Genomic DNA, 20,775 nt, shown 5'->3' on the forward strand with positions numbered 1-20,775 from the left:
CTGTGGGATCGGCTGTGGGATCGACTGTGGGATCGGCTGTGGGATCGGCTGTGGGATCAGCTGTGGGATCTGTGGATCGGCTGTGGGATCGGCTGTGGGATCGGCTGTGGGATCAGCTGTGGGATCAGCTGTGGATCTGCTGTGGGATCAGCTGTGGGGGCAGGAGATGCCAAAGTGGGGGCTGAGCCCACCCCATGGCACTGCCTGGGTCACTCTGGGTCACTCTGGGTCACTTTGGGTCACTCTGGGTCACTTTGGGTCACTTTGGGTCACTTTGGGTTGTTTTGGGTCACTTTGGGTCACTCTGGGTTCTGCTGGGTCACTCTGGGTCACTCTGGGTCACTTTGGGTCACTCTGGGTCACTTTGGGTCACTCTGGGTCACTTTTGGGTCACTCTGGGTTGTTCTGGGTCACTTTGGGTCACTTTGGGTTGTTTTGGGTCTCTCTGGATCACTCTGGGTTGTGCTGGATCGCGTTGGGTGCGATCCCCGTTTCCCTTGGGATTCTCCCCTTTCCGCAGGGCTGGGATTCCCTGGGCAGGGCCGGGACAGCCCCGGGGTCACCCCAAATTCCATCATCCCGCTCCCCCCGGAGCTGCCGCTGCTCCGGGCTCCCGATCCCTCCTGGGAACGATCCCAGAGCCCCTCGGGTTCAGCCGAGCCAGACCTGGGGAATCCAGGGATCCCCGGGATGTGGAGCTGGGGAATCCAGGGATCCCTGGGATGTGGGGCTGGGGAATCCAGGGATCCCCGGGATGTGGGATTGGCCGATCCAGGGATCCCTGGGATGTGGGATTGGCTGATCCAGGGATCCCTGGGATGTGGGGCTGGGGAATCCAGGGATCCCTGGGATGTGGGATTGGCCGATCCAGGGATCCCTGGGATGTGGGGCTGGGGAATCCAGGGATCCCTGGGATGTGGGGCTGGGGAATCCAGGGATCCCCGGGATGTGGGATTGGCTGATCCAGGGATCCCTGGGATGTGGGATTGGCCGATCCAGGGATCCCTGGGATGTGGGGCTGGGGAATCCGGGGATCCCTGGGATGTGGGGCTGGGGAATCCAGGGATCCCTGGGATGTGGGGCTGGGGAATCCGGGGATCCCTGGGATGTGGGGCTGGGGAATCCAGGGATCCCTGGGATGTGGGGCTGGGGAATCCAGGGATCCCTGGGATGTGGGGCTGGGGAATCCAGGGATCCCTGGGATGTGGGATTGGCCGATCCAGGGATCCCTGGGATGTGGGATTGGCCGATCCAGGGATCCCGGGGATGTGGGGCTGGGGAATCCAGGGATCCCTGGGATGTGGGGCTGGGGAATCCAGGGATCCCCAGGATGTGGGATTGGCTGATCCAGGGATCCCCGGGATGTGGGATTGGCCGATCCAGGGATCCCTGGGATGTGGGATTGGCCGATCCAGGGATCCCTGGGATGTGGGATTGGCCGATCCAGGGATCCCTGGGATGTGAGTCCTGGTGTATCCAGGGATCCCCGGGATGTGGGATTGGCTGATCCAGGGATCCCTGGGATGTGGGATTGGCCGATCCAGGGATCCCCGGGATGTGGGATTGGCCGATCCAGGGATCCCCGGGATGTGGGATTGGCCGATCCAGGCAGGAATGGGAATGCTGAGCCGTGTCCCCTCTCCCGGCAGGACAAGAACAGGAAGCTGAGGCCCCTCTATGACATTCCCTACATGTTCGAGGCCCGGGAATTCCTGCGGAAGAAGCTCATCGGGAAGAAGGTACGGAGGGAGCCGGGACAGGCCGGGGTGAGGCCGAGGGATGAGGGAGGCGATGGATGAATCCCTGCGGCTCCGTAGGGACAGCACGGAGCCTCTCCGTGGGGAATTCCGGGATACCCCCGGGATGCCCTCCCCCTTTCCCGGGAATTCTGCCTCGTTTCCCTTTGTTTTCCCGCGTTTTCCGCGGCTGGTTGGGAGCGGCCGTGGGAACGAGGGACGCGTTAACCCGGCGGAGCGCGATTTTCCGACGCTCATTAAGCGCGCTCGGATCCAATCGATTCCCGTCGTGGCCGGGGCTGCTCCGCCGCCTAATCGGATCTTTCCAGCTCGGAGCCTGCCTGGGCATTCCGGAGAAAACCGGGACACGGGAGGAGAGCGGCTGGGGAGGTGTTTTTAGTGGGAATGGGGTGTGGAGGGTCTGGGGGCGCCGTGGGGTTCGCGATGGGATTCTGCCGGCCCAGTTTGAGCCATTCCGGGGTCACTGGTGCCGGTTTTCCACCGCCCTGTGTTGGATCAGGGTCTGGAATTGGGGATCCCTGGATTCCAGGGTGTTGTGGGATTCGGGGAGCTCCTCCTGCCCTGGGTCCTGGCTCCGGGGATCCTCGGGGATCCTCGGGGATCCTCAGAGATCCTCAGGGATCCTCAGGGATCCTGTCCTTGTGCCTTGGGAGGCTCCTCACGGCCACATCCCGGTGGAGCAGGATTCCCTGGAATGTCCCACCCCAGGGCAGCTCTGTGCTTGGGGCAGATCCCTCAGATCCCCCTCCAGGCTCGATGGGATCCCGGGAGATCCCGGGAGATCCCGGGAGATCCCGGCTCCACGTGGCCGTTCCCGGCTCCCGGGGCTGGGATTCACCAGCTGAATCCTACTGGTCTTACTGGGGTGCCGCTGTTCCAGCAGGAGCCTGCAGGGCTGGGATTTGGATCTCCCGGAGCTCCTCCCGCCTGTTCCATCCATCCCAACATTCCCCAGGGAATTCCAGCTCCGGCTGCTCCGGTTCATGACAGGAGAGCCCAAAACCCACCCTGGGTTTCATCCCAGAATTCCTTTGCCAGGTTCCTCCCCGTTCCATCCTGCTGGAACGCCGGGTCAGCCTGGCTTCCCCGAGTAATTCCCAGCGGAGAAAGCAGCGATCCCGCCGCGGCTGCCACGGCTCCGTGTCCCTCGGGTCCTGCTGGGAGAGGAGCCGGGATGTGGGAATGCATTCCCTGGGAAGAGACGGAACGCCATGCGCGTCCCCCTCTCGCCCTCTCACTCCCGAGCAGCGGGAATTTTCCAGGCTGGGATTTCCGTGGCGCGCGAGGACCGGCTTTGGGGATTTTGGCTCCCCCCGTGTCCTTCCCAGCCGCTGGAATTTGCCCGGGAGCCAGCGGCGGCTGCCCAGGCCGCCATGGATTTGTGGGATCGATCGGAGCGCGTCGGGAAGGAGCGGCTCCTCCGGCCATCGATCGCGCTCCGCCGGCGAGCGGCTCCGGATAATTGCGCCGGGCGCGGGAGATGGATCGTGGCTCTTCCCTAATTAACTCCGGGATTAATCGCTGGGATGGAGGGCGCTGGCAAGGGAGAGCTCCGGGATGGAAATTCCCTGGGCAGGGAAGCGATGCCGCCCTGGCCTTGAGAGCTGCTCCGGGGAGAGAAAGGAGCGGATCCCTGGGGTGTCCCTGTGTCCCATCCCTGAGTCACATCCCTGTGTCCCCATCCCTGTGTCCCTGTGTGCCATCCCTGTGTCCCTGTGTCCCATCCCTGTGTCCCTGTGTCCCATCCCTGTGTCCCATCCCTGTGTCCCTGTGTGCCATCCCTGAGTCACATCCCTGTGTCCCATCCCTGTGTCCCTGTGTGCCATCCCTGAGTCACATCCCTGTGTCCCTTCCCTGTGTCCCTGTGTGCCATCCCTGTGTCCCTGTGTCCCATCCCTGAGTCACATCCCTGTGTCCCTGTGTCCCATCCCTGTGTCCCTGTGTCCCTGTGTCCCATCCCTGTGTCCCATCCCTGAGTCACATCCCTGTGTCCCCATCCCTGTGTCCCTGTGTGCCATCCCTGTGTCCCCATCCCTGTGTCCCTGTGTCCCTGTGTCCCATCCCTGAGTCACATCCCTGTGTCCCTTCCCTGTGTCCCTGTGTGCCATCCCTGTGTCCCTGTGTCCCATCCCTGAGTCACATCCCTGTGTCCCTGTGTCCCATCCCTGTGTCCCTGTGTCCCTGTGTCCCATCCCTGTGTCCCTGTGTCCCTGTGTCCCATCCCTGTGTCCCTGTGTCCCTGTGTCCCATCCCTGTCCCCTCCCTGTCCCATCCCTCTCGGGAATGCCGATTCCAGCCGGGAATTCCGCCCATCTCCAGAGCCCCGAGTGTTTTCCCGGTGTTTTTCCAGGGCGTTTTCCTGTGTGCTCCCCTCAGAGGCCCCGGGATGTTCCCGGGATTCCCGGGATTCTCCTTTTGGGGTTTCCGGCGCTGCCGGGGATCAGAGCCGGGATAATTCGAGATTCAAAACGGCTTTGACCCGGGAAAAGCTGGGAACGCCATCCCAGCCCCGGGAAAAGCTGGGAACTCCATCCCAGCCCGGGAAAAGCTGGGAACGCCATCCCCGCCCCGGGAAAAGCTGGGAACGCCATCCCAGCCCCGGGAAAAGCTGGGAACGCCATCCCAGCCCCGGGAAAAGCTGGGAACTCCATCCCAGACCCGGGAAAAGCTGGGAACGCCATCCCAGCCCGGGGAAAGCTGGGAACGCCATCCCAGCCCCGGGAAAAGCTGGGAACTCCATCCCAGCCCCGGGAAAAGCTGGGAACTCCATCCCAGCCCTGGGAAAAGCTGGGAACGCCATCCCAGCCCCGGGAAAAGCTGGGAACTCCATCCCAGACCCGGGGAAAGCTGGGAACGCCATCCCAGACCCGGGAAAAGCTGGGAACGCCATCCCAGCCCCGGCAGGAGGGAAGGCCGGAGGGTTTTGGGAATGTCGGGAATTTTTTCCTGGAAGTTGAGGGAGAGCTCGGCACAGCAGCGGAGCCCGGGGGGATTTTGGGAAGGCTCCAGGTGTGGGTGGAGCCGGGCTCGGGGACAGCGGGGACTCATCCCCCGGGAATGTGCGGGAGCCGGGAATGTGCGGGAGCTGATCCCGGGAATGTGCGGGAGCTGATCCCGGGAATGTGCGGGAGCTGATCCCGGGAATGTGCGGGAGCTGATCCCGGGAATGCGCGGGATCCGCTCCTGGCGGTGCCGGGATGGAGCTGGGATCCTGCGGGATCCGCTCCCGGCGGTGCCGGGGGGAGGATGGAGCTGGGATCCTGCGGGATCCGCTCCTGGCGGTGCCGGTGGGGGGATGGAGCCGGAATCCTGCAGGATCCGCTCCTGGCGGTGCCGGGGGGAGGATGGAGCTGGGATCCTGCGGGATCCGCTCCTGGCGGTGCCGGGATGGAGGAGGGAGCTGGGATCCGGCGGGATCCGCTCCTGGCGGTGCCGGGGGGAGGATGGAGCTGGGATCCTGCGGGATCCGCTCCTGGCGGTGCCGGGGCCGCTGGAGGCTCCCGGGAATGTCCTCGTTGCACATCCCGGCCTGTTCCCGGTTCCGGGAGCGATGCCGGGAGCACGGGGAGGGAAGCGGGGCCGGCTCCTGCTCGCCATTCCCAGGAAATCCCGCAGCAGGACGGGAGCGGGGCGGGAAGAGCTTCCCTGGATCTGCCCCGATCCCGCCGGGATCACCCCGCACATCCCTGACCCTGCCCCGATCCCGCCGGGATCACCCCGCACATCCCTGACCCTGTCCCGATCCCGCCGGGATCACCCCGCACATCCCTGACCCTGTCCCCGGCTCTCCGGGAGCCTTCCCCGACACGGGAGGGACCGGGGGGCACCCACCCGATCCCCTTCCCACCGCCCGAACCCCTTCCCAGCCCCTTCCCACCCTCCCAGCCCCTTCCCAGCCCCTTCCCAGCCCCTTCCCAGTACCCCCCGAGCCCCTTCCCACCCTCCCAGCCCCTTCCCAGCCCCTTCCCACCCTCCCAGCCCCTTCCCAGCCCCTTCCCACCCCCCCAGCCCCTTCCCAGCCCCTTCCCAGCCTCCCAGCCCCTTCCCACCCTCCCACCCCCTCCCAGCCCCTTCCCAGCCCCCCGAGCCCCCCCCGAGCCCCCTCCCGAGCCCCTTCCCAGCCCCCCAGCCCCTTCCCAGCCCCCCCGGCCCTTCCACCCGGCACGAGCTGCCAGGGAAGTAAAAATATTCCCGGGAGCGGGTGACGCCGCCGGGCCGGGAGATCCGCGGGCGGGAGGGGTATTTTTATCCCGGCAGGTCTGGGCTGCCACCCACCCCCCATCTGTCCCCCCCCGTGTCCCCGCGGCCCCCCGGAGCCCCCCGTGGGATGCGGGAATAGCGGGGATCGGCCCCGAGCCCACCCCGCCCTCCCCATCCCAAAGGTGTGGGGGGGGGGGGGGGGCCCCTCGCCCCTCCCCAGGCGGGCCCGGGGGGGTCCCCGCTGTCCCCCCGGGGTGGGGACGTGTCCCCGGTGCCGCGGGGCCCTGGGGGCGGAGCGGGGGATGGGCCTGCAATGTCCCACTGTGTCCCCCCGGGCTGGAACTGGGGCGGGACATGGGGGGGTGTCTGTCCCCCACCTCGGGACAGGGTGGCACCCCGGGAACGCCCCCGGGTGGGGACAGGGGCTGGGAACGGCCGCCAGGGGACAGGGGACAGGGGACAGGGGACAGGGGCTGCGAACGGCCGCCCTGGGACAGGGGACAGGGGACAGGGGACAGGGGACAGGGGACAGGAGCTGGGAACAGCCGCTCTGGGACAGGGGACAGGGGACAGGGGACAGGGGACAGGGGACAGGGGCTGCGAACGGCCGCCCTGGGACAGGGGACAGGGGACAGGGGACAGGGGACAGGGGACAGGGGACAGGGGACAGGGGACAGGAGCTGGGAACGGCCGCTCTGGGACAGGGGACAGGGGACAGGGGACAGGGGACAGGGGACAGGAGCTGGGAACAGCCGCTCTGGGACAGGGGACAGGGGACAGGGGACAGGGGCTGTGTCCTGGGGACCCCATCCCCCCAATCCCAGCTCTGCGCCCGTGACCCCAGGCAGTGAGGGCCGGGTCCCCACGGGTGACATTGTCAGGGGTGGCTGGGTCCCCACGGGTGACAGTGCCAGCCCTGGCCAGGTCCCCGTGGGTCCCCATGGGTGACGGTGCCAGCCCTGGATGGGTCCCCGTGGGTCCCCAGGTCCCCGTGGGTGACGGGGCCAGCCCTGGATGGGTCCCCAGGTCCCCGTGGGTGACGGGGCCAGCCCTGGATGGGTCCCCAGGTCCCCGTGGGTCCCCAGGTCCCCGTGGGTGACGGTGCCAGCCCTGGATGGGTCCCCGTGGGTCCCCAGGTCCCCGTGGGTGACGGGGCCAGCCCTGGATGGGTCCCCAGGTCCCCGTGGGTCCCCAGGTCCCCGTGGGTGACGGGGCCAGCCCTGGATGGGTCCCCAGGTCCCCGTGGGTCCCCGTGGGTTCGCTCCCGGGAGCTGCCGGGGTGATTTAATCCTCCCTGACCTTGGAACCGCCCTGGAACCCCGGCCGGCCCTTCCCAGCCCTCCCCTGGATCCCGGGAATGCTTCACCTCTGTCCCCGGAGCCGTGGGGTGCCAGTGCCACCTCTGGTGTCACACGGGGTGTCACACGGGGTGTCACGGGGTGTCACACCTGGTGTCACACCTGGTGTCACGGGGTGTCACACCTGGTGTCACACCTGGTGTCACACGGGGTGTCACACGGGGTGTCACATGGGGTGCCACGGGGTGACACACCTGGTGTCACACGTGGTGTCACAGGGTGTCACACCTGGTGTCACACCTGGTGTCACACGGGGTGTCACACGGGGTGTCACATGGGGTGTCACACGGGGTGTCACACCTGGTGTCACACGTGGTGTCACACCTGGTGTCACACGGGGTGTCACACCTGGTGTCACGGGGTGTCACACCTGGTGTCACACGGGGTGTCACACCTGGTGTCACGGGGTGTCACACCTGGTGTCACACGGGGTGTCACACGGGGTGTCACACGGGGTGTCACGGGGTGTCACACCTGGTGTCACACCTGGTGTCACACGGGGTGTCACACCTGGTGTCACACGGGGTGTCACACGGGGTTTCACAGGGGGTGTCACAGGGTGTCACACGTGGTGTCACAGGGTGTCACAGGGGGTGTCACAGGGTGTCACAGGGGGTGTCACACGTGGTGTCACAGGGTGTCACACGGGGTGTCACACCTGGTGTCACGGGGTGTCACACCTGGTGTCACACGGACCCCGCCCTGCCCTGGGATGATCCCGGCGCTGTCCCTGCAGCTCCGGGGCCTTTCCCGGCTTTCCGTGTCCGGAGTGATCCAGGGCTGGGCGTGGAATTCCATGGAATTGTGGAGCGGTTCCAGCCCTGCCACGGCAGGGACACGTCCCCTGTCCCCTGTCCCAGGTGGCTCCGAGCCCCGTCCGGCCCTTCCAGGGATCCCTGTGGAACCTCATCCCACGGATCCCTCTGGATCCCTCCTGTCCCTGGGCACATCCCCGCACTGGGACACAGCAGGACACGGCTCGGGGCTTTCCTGCTGAGGGGTCACCCCATCCCATGGATCCCATGGATCCCATGGATCCCATGGATCCCATGGATCCCATCCCCTGGATCCCATGGAGCCCATGGATCCCATCCCATGGAGCCCATGGATCCCATGGATCCCATCCCCTGGATCCCATGGAGCCCATGGATCCCATCCCATGGAGCCCATGCATCCCATGGATCCCATCCCCTGGATCCCATGGATCCCATGGATCCCATCCCCTGGATCCCATCCCATGGACCCCATGGATCCCATGGATCCATCCCATGATGGGATGGATGGGATCCATGGGATGGGATCCAGGGGATGGGATCCAGGGGATGGGATGGGATGGGATGAGGAAGAGGATGGGGATGAAGATGATGATGATGGTGATGATGATGGTGAGGATGAAGATGAGGATGATGATAATGAGGATGGGGATGATGATGATGGTGAGGATGATGGTGAGGAAGAAGATGAGGATGGGGATGATGATGATGATGATTATGAAGATGATGGTGATGATGATGATGAAGATGATGGTGATGATGATGAAGATGATGGTGATGATGATGAAGATGAAGGCCTGGCTGGCCGATCCTGGGGGTTTGGCCCTGAGCCGTGTCCCTGTTGCAGGTGAACGTTTCCGTGGATTACATCCGTCCCGCCAGCAGCGCCACCGAAACCGTCCCGGCCTTCTCGGAGCGCACGTGTGCCACCGTGTCCATCGGCGGGATGTGAGTCCTTCCAGGGACTGGCGTTCCCAGCCGGCGTTCCCACTGCCATTCCCACTGCTATTCCCATTCCCATTGCTATTCCCATTCCCATTCCCACTGCCATTCCCACTGCCATTCCCATTCCCATTCCCACTGCCATTCCCACTGCCATTCCCATTCCCACTGCTATTCCCACTGCCATTCCCATTCCCACTGCTATTCCCATTCCCATTCCCACTGCTATTCCCATTCCCATTCCCACTGCCATTCCCATTCCCACTGCCATTCCCATTCCCATTCCCATTCCCACTGCCATTCCCACTGCTATTCCCATTCCCATTCCCATTCCCACTGCCATTCCCATTCCCATTCCCACTGCCATTCCCATTCCCAGGATCCATTCCTGGGTTCCATTTCCAGGATCCATTCCCAGGTTCCATTCCCAGGATCCATCCCCAGGATCCATCCCCAGGATCCATTCCCAGATTCCATTCCCGGGTTCCATTCCCGGGTTCCATTCCCAGGATCCATTCCTGGGTTCCATTCCCAGGATCCATTCCCAGGATCCATCCCCAGGATCCACTCCCAGGATCCATTCCCAGATTCCATTCCCAGATTCCATTCCCAGGATCCATTCCCAGGATCCATTCCCAGGATCCATTCCCAGGATCCATTCCCAGATTCCATTCCCAGATTCCATTCCCAGGATCCGTTCCAGGGCTCTGGGTGTGAGGGAGTCTCGCTCCCCCCTTGGCCTGGGCTCAGTCCCCATTCCCGGTTTCCTGGCGTTGGGATCCTGTGGGATCCGTTGGGATTCTGGACCCCCCCGGCTCCGTCGGTTTCGGGGATATCGGGATGAGGTTCCCCCAATCCCAGGGGTGGCTTTGGAGGATTCATCCCCGCTCTGCATCCCGGGATGTTCGTCCTTCCCGAGGGACCCTCCCTGATTTCCCTTCCCCACCAGGAGCCTTGGGAGTGGGGAATGTTCCAGAGCAGCTTCCCTGCACCTGGAATGTGTGGCCTTTCCTCCTGGGGCGGGGGGCTCCGGCAAATCCTGGGAGAGAGGAGGGGCTCCGGCAAATCCTGGGAGAGAGGAGGGGGCTCCAGAAAATCCCGGGAGAGAGGAGGGGCTCCAGAAAATCCTGGGAGAGAGGAGGGGCTCCAGAAAATCCTGGGAGAGAGGAGGGGCTCCGGCAAATCCTGGGAGAGAGGGGGCCCCAGAAAATCCTGGGAGAGAGGAGGGGCTCCAGAAAATCCTGGGAGAGAGGGGGCTCCAGAAAATCCTGGGAGAGAGGAGGGGCTCCAGAAAATCCTGGGAGAGAGGGGGCTCCAGAAAATCCTGGGAGAGAGGGGGCTCCAGAAAATCCTGGGAGAGAGGAGGGGCTCCAGAAAATCCTGGGAGAGAGGAGGGGGCTCCAGAAAATCCTGGGAGAGAGGAGGGGCTCCAGAAAATCCCGGGAGAGAGGAGGGGCTCCAGAAAATCCTGGGAGAGAGGGGGCTCCAGAAAATCCTGGGAGAGAGGGGGCTCCAGAAAATCCCGGGAGAGAGGAGGGGCTCCAGAAAATCCTGGGAGAGAGGAGGGGCTCGGGCACATCCCTGTGGGCAGGGGGTTCCAGAACATCCCTGGCCCATCCCTGCCCCATCCCTGGCCCATCCCTGGCCCATCCCTGGCACATCCCTGGCCCATCCCTGCCCCATCCCTGCCCCATCCCTGCCCCATCCCTGTCCCCATCCCTGGCCCATCCCTGTCCCCATCCCTGGCACATCCCTGCCCCATCCCTGGCACATTCCTGGCACATCCCTGGCACATCCCTGGCACATCCCTGCCCCATCCCTGGCACATTCCTGGCACATCCCTGGCACATCCCTGGCCCATCCCTGTGGAAAGGCTGAGCTCTGGCCCATCCCTGCCCCATCCCTGCCCCATCCCTGTCCCATCCCTGCCCCATCCCTGGCACATCCCTGTCCCATCCCTGCCCCATCCCTGCCCCATCCCTGCCCCATCCCTGCCCCATCCCTGTCCCATCCCTGTCCCCATCCCTGTCCCATCCCTGTCCCCATCCCTGTCCCATCCCTGCCCCATCCCTGGCCCATCCCTTGGAGCGGGGGCTCCGGCACATCCCCGTGGAGCGGCCGGGCTCCGGCTGGCAGCGGCTCCGGGAGCTGCGTAGGGAGGATTTGTCACAGGCCCTTGGTTGCATTCCCAGTTTTTTTTCCCGGTAGCAGCTATTTTGGAAAGCGCCCAAAGCGCTGCAGCGCTGCCTTTCCCTCCCTGATCCAGGGGCTGGGAGCTGCACTCGCCTTCCTTCCCTTCCTTCCCTTCCCTTCCCTCCTTCCTGCAAAATCCGGGATCAGAGCTGGGTGTTCCTGTTCCCTGATCCCAGGGCTGGGAGAGCCGGGAGAGCCGGGAGAGCTGTCCCTGCATCCCGGGATGTTCCAGCAGTGTCAGGGCCATTCCCGGTGCTGCATCCCGGGATATTCCAGCACTGTCAGGGCCATTCCCAGTGCTGCATCCCGGGATATTCCAGCAGTGCCAGAGCCATTCCCGGTGCTGCATCCCGGGATATTCCAGCAGTGCCAGAGCCATTCCCGGTGCTGCATCCCGGGATATTCCAGCACTGTCAGTGCCATTCCCGGTGCTGCATCCCGGGATATTCCAGCAGGGCCATTCCCGGTGCTGCATCCCGGGATGTTCCAGCAGTGCCATTCCCGGTGCTGCATCCCGGGATATTCCAGCAGGGCCATTCCCGGTGCTGCATCCCGGGATATTCCAGCACTGCCATTCCCGGTGCTGCATCCCGGGATATTCCAGCAGTGCCAGAGCCATTCCCGGTGCTGCATCCCGGGATATTCCAGCACTGTCAGGGCCATTCCCGGTGCTGCATCCCGGGATATTCCAGCAGTGCCAGAGCCATTCCCGGTGCTGCATCCCGGGATATTCCAGCAGGGCCATTCCCGGTGCTGCATCCCGGGATATTCCAGCACTGTCAGGGCCATTCCCGGTGCTGCATCCCGGGATATTCCAGCAGTGTCAGGGCCATTCCCGGTGCTGCATCCCGGGATATTCCAGCAGGGCCATTCCCGGTGCTGCATCCCGGGATATTCCAGCAGGGCCATTCCCGGTGCTGCATCCCGGGATATTCCAGCAGTGCCATTCCCGGTGCTGCATCCCGGGATATTCCAGCACTGTCAGAGCCATTCCCGGTGCTGCATCCCGGGATATTCCAGCAGGGCCATTCCCAGTGCTGCATCCCGGGATATTCCAGCACTGCCAGGGCCATTCCCGGTGCTGCATCCCGGGATATTCCAGCAGGGCCATTCCCGGTGCTGCATCCCGGGATGTTCCAGCAGTGCCAGAGCCATTCCCGGTGCTGCATCCCGGGATATTCCAGCAGTGTCAGGGCCATTCCCGGTGCTGCATCCCGGGATATTCCAGCACTGTCAGGGCCATTCCCAGTGCTGCATCCCGGGATATTCCAGCAGTGCCAGAGCCATTCCCGGTGCTGCATCCCGGGATATTCCAGCAGTGTCAGGGCCATTCCCGGTGCTGCATCCCGGGATATTCCAGCAGGGCCATTCCCGGTGCTGCATCCCGGGATATTCCAGCAGTGCCAGAGCCATTCCCGGTGCTGCATCCCGGGATATTCCAGCACTGCCAGGGCCATTCCCGGTGCTGCATCCCGGGATGTTCCAGCAGGGCCATTCCCGGTGCTGCATCCCGGGATATTCCAGCACTGCCATTCCCGGTGCTGCATCCCGGGATATTCCAGCAGGGCCATTCCCGGTGCTGCATCCCGGGATGCCGGGGGCGGAACAGAGCAGGGTCTGTGTCCCGAGGCCTTTGCCAGGCTGGGATGGAGCAGGGAATAAAGCCTGGCTTGTGCTCCTGGAGTGTCCGCCCGGCATCTGGGCTGGGCTGAGCCTGCTTGGAATTCCGGGCACGACAGCGCCGGGGTGGGAGCCAGGGCAGGAGCTGCAGCCCCGATCCCCTTCCTGATCCCATTCCTGATCCCATTCCTGATCCCATTCCTGATCCCAGTCCTGATCCCAGTCCTGATCCCATTCCTGATCCCAGTCCTGATCCCAGCTCTGATCCCAGCTCTGATCCCAGCTCTGATCCCATCCCTGATCCCATCCCTGATCCCATCCCTGATCCCATCCCTGATCCCAGCCCTGATCCCAGCTCTGATCCCATCCCTGATCCCATCCCTGATCCCATCCCTGATCCCAGCTCTGATCCCATTCCTGATCCCAGCTCTGATCCCAGCTCTGATCCCAGCTCTGATCCCATTCCTGATCCCAGCTCTGATCCCAGCTCTGATCCCAGCTCTGATCCCATTCCTGATCCCAGCTCTGATCCCATTCCTGATCCCAGCTCTGATCCCAGCTCTGATCCCAGCTCTGATCCCAGTCCTGATCCCAGCTCTGATCCCAGCTCTGATCCCAGCTCTGATCCCAGCTCTGATCCCAGTCCTGATCCCAGCTCTGATCCCAGCTCTGATCCCATCCCTGATCCCAGCTCTGATCCCAGCTCTGATCCCAGCTCTGATCCCATTCCTGATCCCATTCCTGATCCCAGCCCTGATCCCAGCTCTGATCCCAGCTCTGATCCCATTCCTGATCCCAGCCCTGATCCCAGCTCTGATCCCAGCTCTGATCCCAGCTCTGATCCCAGCTCTGATCCCAGCTCTGATCCCATTCCTGATCCCAGCTCTGATCCCAGCTCTGATCCCAGCTCTGATCCCATTCCTGATCCCAGCTCTGATCCCAGCTCTGATCCCAGCTCTGATCCCATTCCTGATCCCAGCTCTGATCCCAGCTCTGATCCCAGCTCTGATCCCAGCTCTGATCCCAGCTCTGATCCCATTCCTGATCCCATCCCTGATCCCATTCCTGATCCCAGTCCTGATCCCAGCTCTGATCCCATTCCTGATCCCAGTCCTGATCCCAGCTCTGATCCCAGCCCTGATCCCAGCTCTGATCCCATTCCTGATCCCAGCTCTGATCCCAGCTCTGATCCCATTCCTGATCCCATCCCTGATCCCATTCCTGATCCCAGCTCTGATCCCATTCCTGATCCCAGTCCTGATCCCATCCCTGATCCCATTCCTGATCCCAGCTCTGATCCCAGCTCTGATCCCATTCCTGATCCCATCCCTGATCCCATTCCTGATCCCAGTCCTGATCCCATCCCTGATCCCATTCCTGATCCCAGTCCTGATCCCAGCTCTGATCCCATTCCTGATCCCAGTCCTGATCCCAGCTCTGATCCCATTCCTGATCCCAGCTCTGATCCCAGCTCTGATCCCATTCCTGATCCCAGCTCTGATCCCAGCTCTGATCCCAGCTCTGATCCCATTCCTGATCCCATTCCTGATCCCAGCTCTGATCCCAGCTCTGATCCCAGCTCTGATCCCAGCTCTGATCCCAGCTCTGATCCCATTCCTGATCCCAGCTCTGATCCCAGCTCTGATCCCATTCCTGATCCCAGTCCTGATCCCAGCTCTGATCCCATTCCTGATCCCAGTCCTGATCCCATCCCTGATCCCATTCCTGATCCCAGTCCTGATCCCAGCTCTGATCCCAGCTCTTATCCCAGCTGTGATCCCATTCCTGATCCCAGCTCTGATCCCAGCTCTGATCCCATTCCTGATCCCAGCCCTGATCCCAGCTCTGATCCCAGCTCTGATCCCATTCCTGATCCCAGCTCTGATCCCAGCTCTGATCCCAGCTCTGATCCCAGCTCTGATCCCAGCTCTGATCCCAGCCCTGATCCCATTCCTGATCCCAGCTCTGATCCCAGCTCTGATCCCATTCCTGATCCCAGCTCTGATCCCAGCTCTGATCCCAGCTCTGATCCCAGCTCTGATCCCAGCTCTGATCCCAGCCCTGATCCCATTCCTGATCCCAGCTCTGATCCCAGCTCTGATCCCATTCCTGATCCCAGCTCTGATCCCAGCTCTGATCCCAGCTCTGATCCCAGTCCTGATCCCAGCTCTGATCCCATTCCTGATCCCAGCTCTGATCCCAGCTCTGATCCCATTCCTGATCCCAGTCCTGATCCCAGCTCTGATCCCATTCCTGATCCCAGCCCTGATCCCAGCTCTGATCCCAGCGTGGTGCTTTGGCTCTGGGAAGCAGCTGGAATTCATGGCTGGGAATTCCGGGAATGCTCCAGAACATCCAGGCTCTCCGGTGGCCCAGGGAGGGACGAGGGGGGAGCTTTTCCACTCTCCAGGATTGGGATGGGGAGCGGGATCTCTGGGATCGGGAATGTCAGGGAGCGCCGGGAGCCCCCCCGGCCCTTCCCTGGCTTCCCCCGGCTCCGGCTCCTTCCCGAGCATTCCCGGGGTGTTCATTCCCGGTGCTCGGCATTCCCAGAGTTCCCATTCCCAGTGCTCAGCATTCCCAGTGCTCAGCATTCCCAGTTCTTGGCATTCCCAGTTCTTGGCATTCCCAGAGTTTCTATTCCCAGTTCTCAGCATTCCCAGTGCTCAGCATTCCCAGTGCTCAGCATTCCCAGGGTTCCCATTCCCAGTTCTCAGCATTCCCAGTGCTCAGCATTCCCAGAGTTCCCATTCCCAGTGCTCAGCATTCCCAGTGCTCAGCATTCCCAGTGCTCGGCATTCCCAGTTCTTGGCATTCCCGGTTCTTGGCATTCCCAGAGTTCCCATTCCCAGTGCTCAGCATTCCCAGTGCTCGGCATTCCCAGTGCTCAGCATTCCCAGTTCTTGGCATTCCCAGAGTTCCTATTCCCAGTTCTCAGCATTCCCAGTGCTCAGCATTCCCAGTGCTCAGCATTCCCGGGGTGTTCATTCCCAGTTCTCAGCATTCCCAGGGTTCCCATTCCCAGTTCTCAGCATTCCCAGCACTCAGCATTCCCGGTTCTCGGCATTCCCAGTTCTCAGCATTCCCAGGCTGTTCATTCCCAGCACTCAGCATTCCCAGCACTCAGCATTCCCAGGGTTCCCATTCCCAGTTCTCAGCATTCCCAGCACTCAGCATTCCCAGCACTCAGCATTCCCAGCACTCAGCATTCCCAGGGTTCCCATTCCCAGTGCTCAGCATTCCCAGGGTTCCCATTCCCAGTGCTCAGCATTCCCAGGGTTCCCATTCCCAGTTCTCAGCATTCCCAGTGCTCAGCATTCCCAGCACTCAGCATTCCCAGTTCTCAGCATTCCCAGGGTTCCCATTCCCAGCACTCAGCATTCCCAGGGTTCCCATTCCCAGTTCTCAGCATTCCCAGCACTCAGCATTCCCGGGGTTCCCATTCCCAGCACTCAGCATTCCCAGCACTCAGCATTCCCGGGGTTCCCATTCCCAGGGTTCCCATTCCCAGCACTCAGCATTCCCAGCACTCAGCATTCCCAGTGCTCAGCATTCCCAGCACTCAGCATTCCCGGTTCTCGGCATTCCCAGTTCTCAGCATTCCCAGGGTTCCCATTCCCAGCACTCAGCATTCCCAGCACTCAGCATTCCCAGGGTTCCCATTCCCAGCACTCAGCATTCCCAGGGTTCCCATTCCCAGCACTCAGCATTCCCAGCACTCAGCATTCCCAGGGTTCCCATTCCCAGCACTCAGCATTCCCAGGGTTCCCATTCCCAGCACTCAGCATTCCCAGTGCTCAGCATTCCCGGTTCTCGGCATTCCCAGTTCTCAGCATTCCCAGGCTGTTCATTCCCAGCACTCAGCATTCCCAGCACTCAGCATTCCCAGTTCTCAGCATTCCCAGGGTTCCCATTCCCAGCACTCAGCATTCCCAGCACTCAGCATTCCCAGCACTCAGCATTCCCAGCACTCAGCATTCCCAGCACTCAGCATTCCCAGCTCTCAGCATTCCCGGTTCTCGGCATTCCCGGTTCTCGGCATTCCCCGGCTGCCGCAGCTGCTCCGGCTGCAGCGATTCCCTCGCCTGCCAATCCCGAATTTTTGCTTCCTCCCCCTGCTCCGAGACCTAATTCCAGCTCCCGGAATTTGCCCTTCCCCCTCCCCGGGATTCGGCACTCCCGGGATTCGGGGATCCGGATCCTCGGGATGGATCCGCTCGTTTGGGATCCGGAGGGAGCTGGGCGGGGGGGATTGGAGGAGAATCGGGGATGTGCTGGCAGAGGAGAATCCATGGATTTGCTGAGAGCGGTGGAATGTGCTGGACTCATCCCTGCCCTGCCCAGCCCCCCTGGCTGATCCCAGAAATCCCGGCTCTTCCCATGGGAATGGGGGCGGGGGGGTCGCCCTGCCCCAGCCCCCCCCAAACTGCTCTCCCAGGAAAAAGTGGGATGGTGGAATCGGGGAGATTCCCCTCGGGTCTGGGGGGAATCTGGGATGGGATTGGGAAATGCAGGAGGCTCCTGGGGCTGGGAATGCTGAGCCTGCGGGGCTGGGGAGCTGGGGCTGGAATTTTGGGCTGGAATTTTGGGGTGGAATTTTGGGGTCCGGTTCTGGTCCCCCCACAGTGTGCTCAGAGAACTGGGATGTGTCACTCCAGGCCTTCCCTTGGGATTGGGTGGGATTGAATGGGATTGGGGCAGGATTGGGATGGGATTGGGGCAGGATTGGGATGGGATTGGGGCAGGATTGGGGCAGGATTGGGATGGGATTGGGGCAGGATTGGGATGGGATTGAATGGGATTGGGGCAGGATTGGGATGGGATTGGGGCAGGATTGGGATGGGATTGGGGCAGGATTGGGATGGGATTGGGGCAGGATTGGGATGGGATTGGGGCAGGATTGGGATGGGATTGGGGCAGGATTGGGATGGGATTGGGGCGGGATTGGGGCAGGATTGGGATGGGATTAGGGTAGGATGGATTGGGATGGGAATGAACAGGATTAGGGCAGGATTGGGGCAGGATTGGGATGGGATTGAATGGGATTGGGGCAGGATTGGGATGGTATTAGGGTAGGATGGATTGGGATGGGATTGAACAGGATTAGGGCAGGATTGGGGTGGGATTGGGACAGGATTGAATGGGATTGGGGCAGGATTGGGATGGGATTAGGGTAGGATGGATTGGGATGGGAATGAACAGGATTAGGGCAGGATTGGGGCAGGATTGGGATGGGATTGAATGGGATTGGGGCAGGATTGGGATGGGATTAGGGTAGGATGGATTGGGATGGGAATGAACAGGATTAGGGCAGGATTGGGGTGGGATTGGGACAGGATTGGATGGGATTGGGATGGGAATGAACAGGATTGGGGCAGGATTGGGGTCTCCCTGCCCCAGTTCCCGACCCGTTCCCATTCCCGTTCCCATCCCCATTCCCATTCCTGTTCCCATTCCCATTCCCATTCCCGTTCCCATTCCCATCCCCATTCCCATTCCCATTCCCATCCCCATTCCCATCCCCATTCCCGTTCCCATTCCCATTCCCATTCCCATTCCCATTCCCATTCCCATTCCCATTCCCATTCCCATTCCCATTCCCATTCCCATCCCCATTCCCATTCCCATTCCCATTCCCATTCCCATTCCCATCCCCATTCCCATCCCCGTTCCCATTCCCATCCCCGTTCCCATTCCCATTCCCGTTCCCATTCCCATTCCCATCCCCGTTCCCATTCCCATTCCCATTCCCATTCCCATTCCCATTCCCATTCCCATTCCCATTCCCGTTCCCATTCCCATTCCCATTCCCATTCCCATCCCCATTCCCATTCCCATTCCCATTCCCATTCCCATCCCCATTCCCATTCCCATTCCCATTCCCATTCCCATTCCCATTCCCATTCCCATTCCCATTCCCATTCCCATTCCCGTTCCCATTCCCATCCCCGTTCCCGTTCCCGTTCCCGTTCCCATTCCCATTCCCGTTCCCATTCCCATTCCCATTCCCATTCCCATCCCCATTCCCATCCCCGTTCCCATTCCCATCCCCGTTCCCGTTCCCATTCCCGTTCCCATCCCCGTTCCCGTTCCCATTCCCATTCCCGTTCCCGTTCCCATTCCCATTCCCATTCCCATTCCCATTCCCGTTCCCGTTCCCGTTCCCATTCCCGTTCCCGTTCCCGTTCCCGCAGTAACATCGCGGAGGCGCTGGTCAGCAAGGGCCTGGCCACGGTGCTGCGCTACCGGCAGGACGACGACCAGCGCTCGGCACACTACGACGAGCTGCTGGCAGCCGAGGCTCGGTGAGTGTCACCTGTGTCACCTGTGTGTGTCACTGTGTCACCTGTGTCACCTGTGTCACCTGTGTGTGTCACCTGTGTGTGTCACTGTGTGTCACTGTGTCACCTGTGTCACCTGTGTCACCTGTGTCACCTGTGTGTGTCACTGTGTCACCTGTGTCACCTGTGTGTGTCCCTGTGTGTGTCACCTGTGTCACCTGTGTGTGTCACCTGTGTGTGTCACTGTGTGTCACTGTGTCACCTGTGTCACCTGTGTCACCTGTGTCACCTGTGTGTGTCACTGTGTGTGTCACTGTGTCACCTGTGTCACCTGTGTGTGTCACTCTGTGTGTCACCTGTGTGTGTCACTGTGTCACCTGTGTCAGTGTGTGTGTCCCTGTGTGTGTCACCTGTGTCACCTGTGTGTGTGTCACTGTGTGTGTCACTGTCAGTGTGTCCCTGTGTGTGTCACCTGTGTGTGTCCCTGTGTGTGTCACCTGTGTCACCTGTGTCACCTGTGTCACCTGTGTGTGTCCCTGTGTGTGTCACCTGTGTCACCTGTGTCACCTGTGTGTGTCACTGTGTGTGTCACCTGTGTCACCTGTGTCACCTGTGTGTGTCACTCTGTGTGTCACCTGTGTGTGTCACTGTGTCACCTGTGTCAGTGTGTGTGTCCCTGTGTGTGTCACCTGTGTGTGTGTCACTGTGTGTGTCACTGTCAGTGTGTCACTGTGTGTGTCACCTGTGTCACCTGTGTCACCTGTGTCCCTGTGTGTGTCCCTGTGTGTGTCACTGTGTGTGTCACCTGTGTCACCTGTGTGTGTGTGTCACCTGTGTCAGTGTGTGTGTCACCTGTGTGTGTCACTGTGTCACCTGTGTCACCTGTGTCACCTGTGTGTGTCACTGTGTCAGTGTGTGTGTCACCTGTGTGTCATTGTGTGTGTCACTGTGTCACTGTGTCACCTGTGTCACCTGTGTCAGTGTGTGTGTCACCTGTGTGTGTCACTGTGTGTGTCACTGTGTCACCTGTGTCACCTGTGTCACCTGTGTGTGTCACTGTGTCACTGTGTCACTCTGTGTGTCACCTGTGTCACGTGTTTCACTGTGTCACCTCTGTCACATGTGTCATTGTGTCACCTGTGTCACCTGTGTCACTGTCACCTGTGTCACTGTGTGTCACTGTGTGTGTCACTGTGTCACCTGTGTCACCTGTGTGTGTCACTCTGTGTGTCACCTGTGTGTGTGTCACTGTGTGTGTCACTGTCAGTGTGTCACCTGTGTGTGTCACCTGTGTCACCTGTGTCACCTGTGTCACCTGTGTGTGTCACTCTGTGTGTCACCTGTGTGTGTGTCACTGTGTGTGTCACTGTCAGTGTGTCACCTGTGTGTGTCACCTGTGTCACCTGTGTCACCTGTGTCACCTGTGTGTGTCACTCTGTGTGTCACCTGTGTGTGTCACTGTGTCACCTGTGTCAGTGTGTGTGTCCCTGTGTGTGTCACCTGTGTGTGTGTCACTGTCAGTGTGTCACCTGTGTGTGTCACCTGTGTGTGTCACTGTGTGTGTCACCTGTGTCACCTGTGTCACCTGTGTCCCTGTGTGTGTCCCTGTGTGTGTCACTGTGTGTGTCCCTGTGTGTGTCACCTGTGTCAC

At 61.6% G+C, this 20,775-nt stretch overlaps 1 protein-coding gene across 1 annotated transcript in view; it reads left to right on the plus strand.

Moving 5' to 3' along the window:
* The window catches only part of SND1 (staphylococcal nuclease and tudor domain containing 1), a 96,917-nt gene that overhangs the window by 56,945 nt on the left and 19,197 nt on the right, over positions 1–20,775 (plus strand). Inside the window, exons 11-13 of the mRNA XM_088055716.1 lie at positions 1,650–1,739; positions 8,936–9,036; positions 19,038–19,148. Of these exons, the coding sequence (XP_087911842.1) occupies positions 1,650–1,739; positions 8,936–9,036; positions 19,038–19,148 (302 nt within the window). The remainder of the gene's footprint in view (positions 1–1,649; positions 1,740–8,935; positions 9,037–19,037; positions 19,149–20,775) is intronic.

This window comes from Pseudopodoces humilis, chromosome 5, assembly GCF_049639895.1.
Source record: "Pseudopodoces humilis isolate 2021_Gansu_Grassland_sample_001 chromosome 5, ASM4963989v1, whole genome shotgun sequence".
In the NCBI taxonomy this organism is placed as follows: domain Eukaryota; kingdom Metazoa; phylum Chordata; class Aves; order Passeriformes; family Paridae; genus Pseudopodoces; species Pseudopodoces humilis.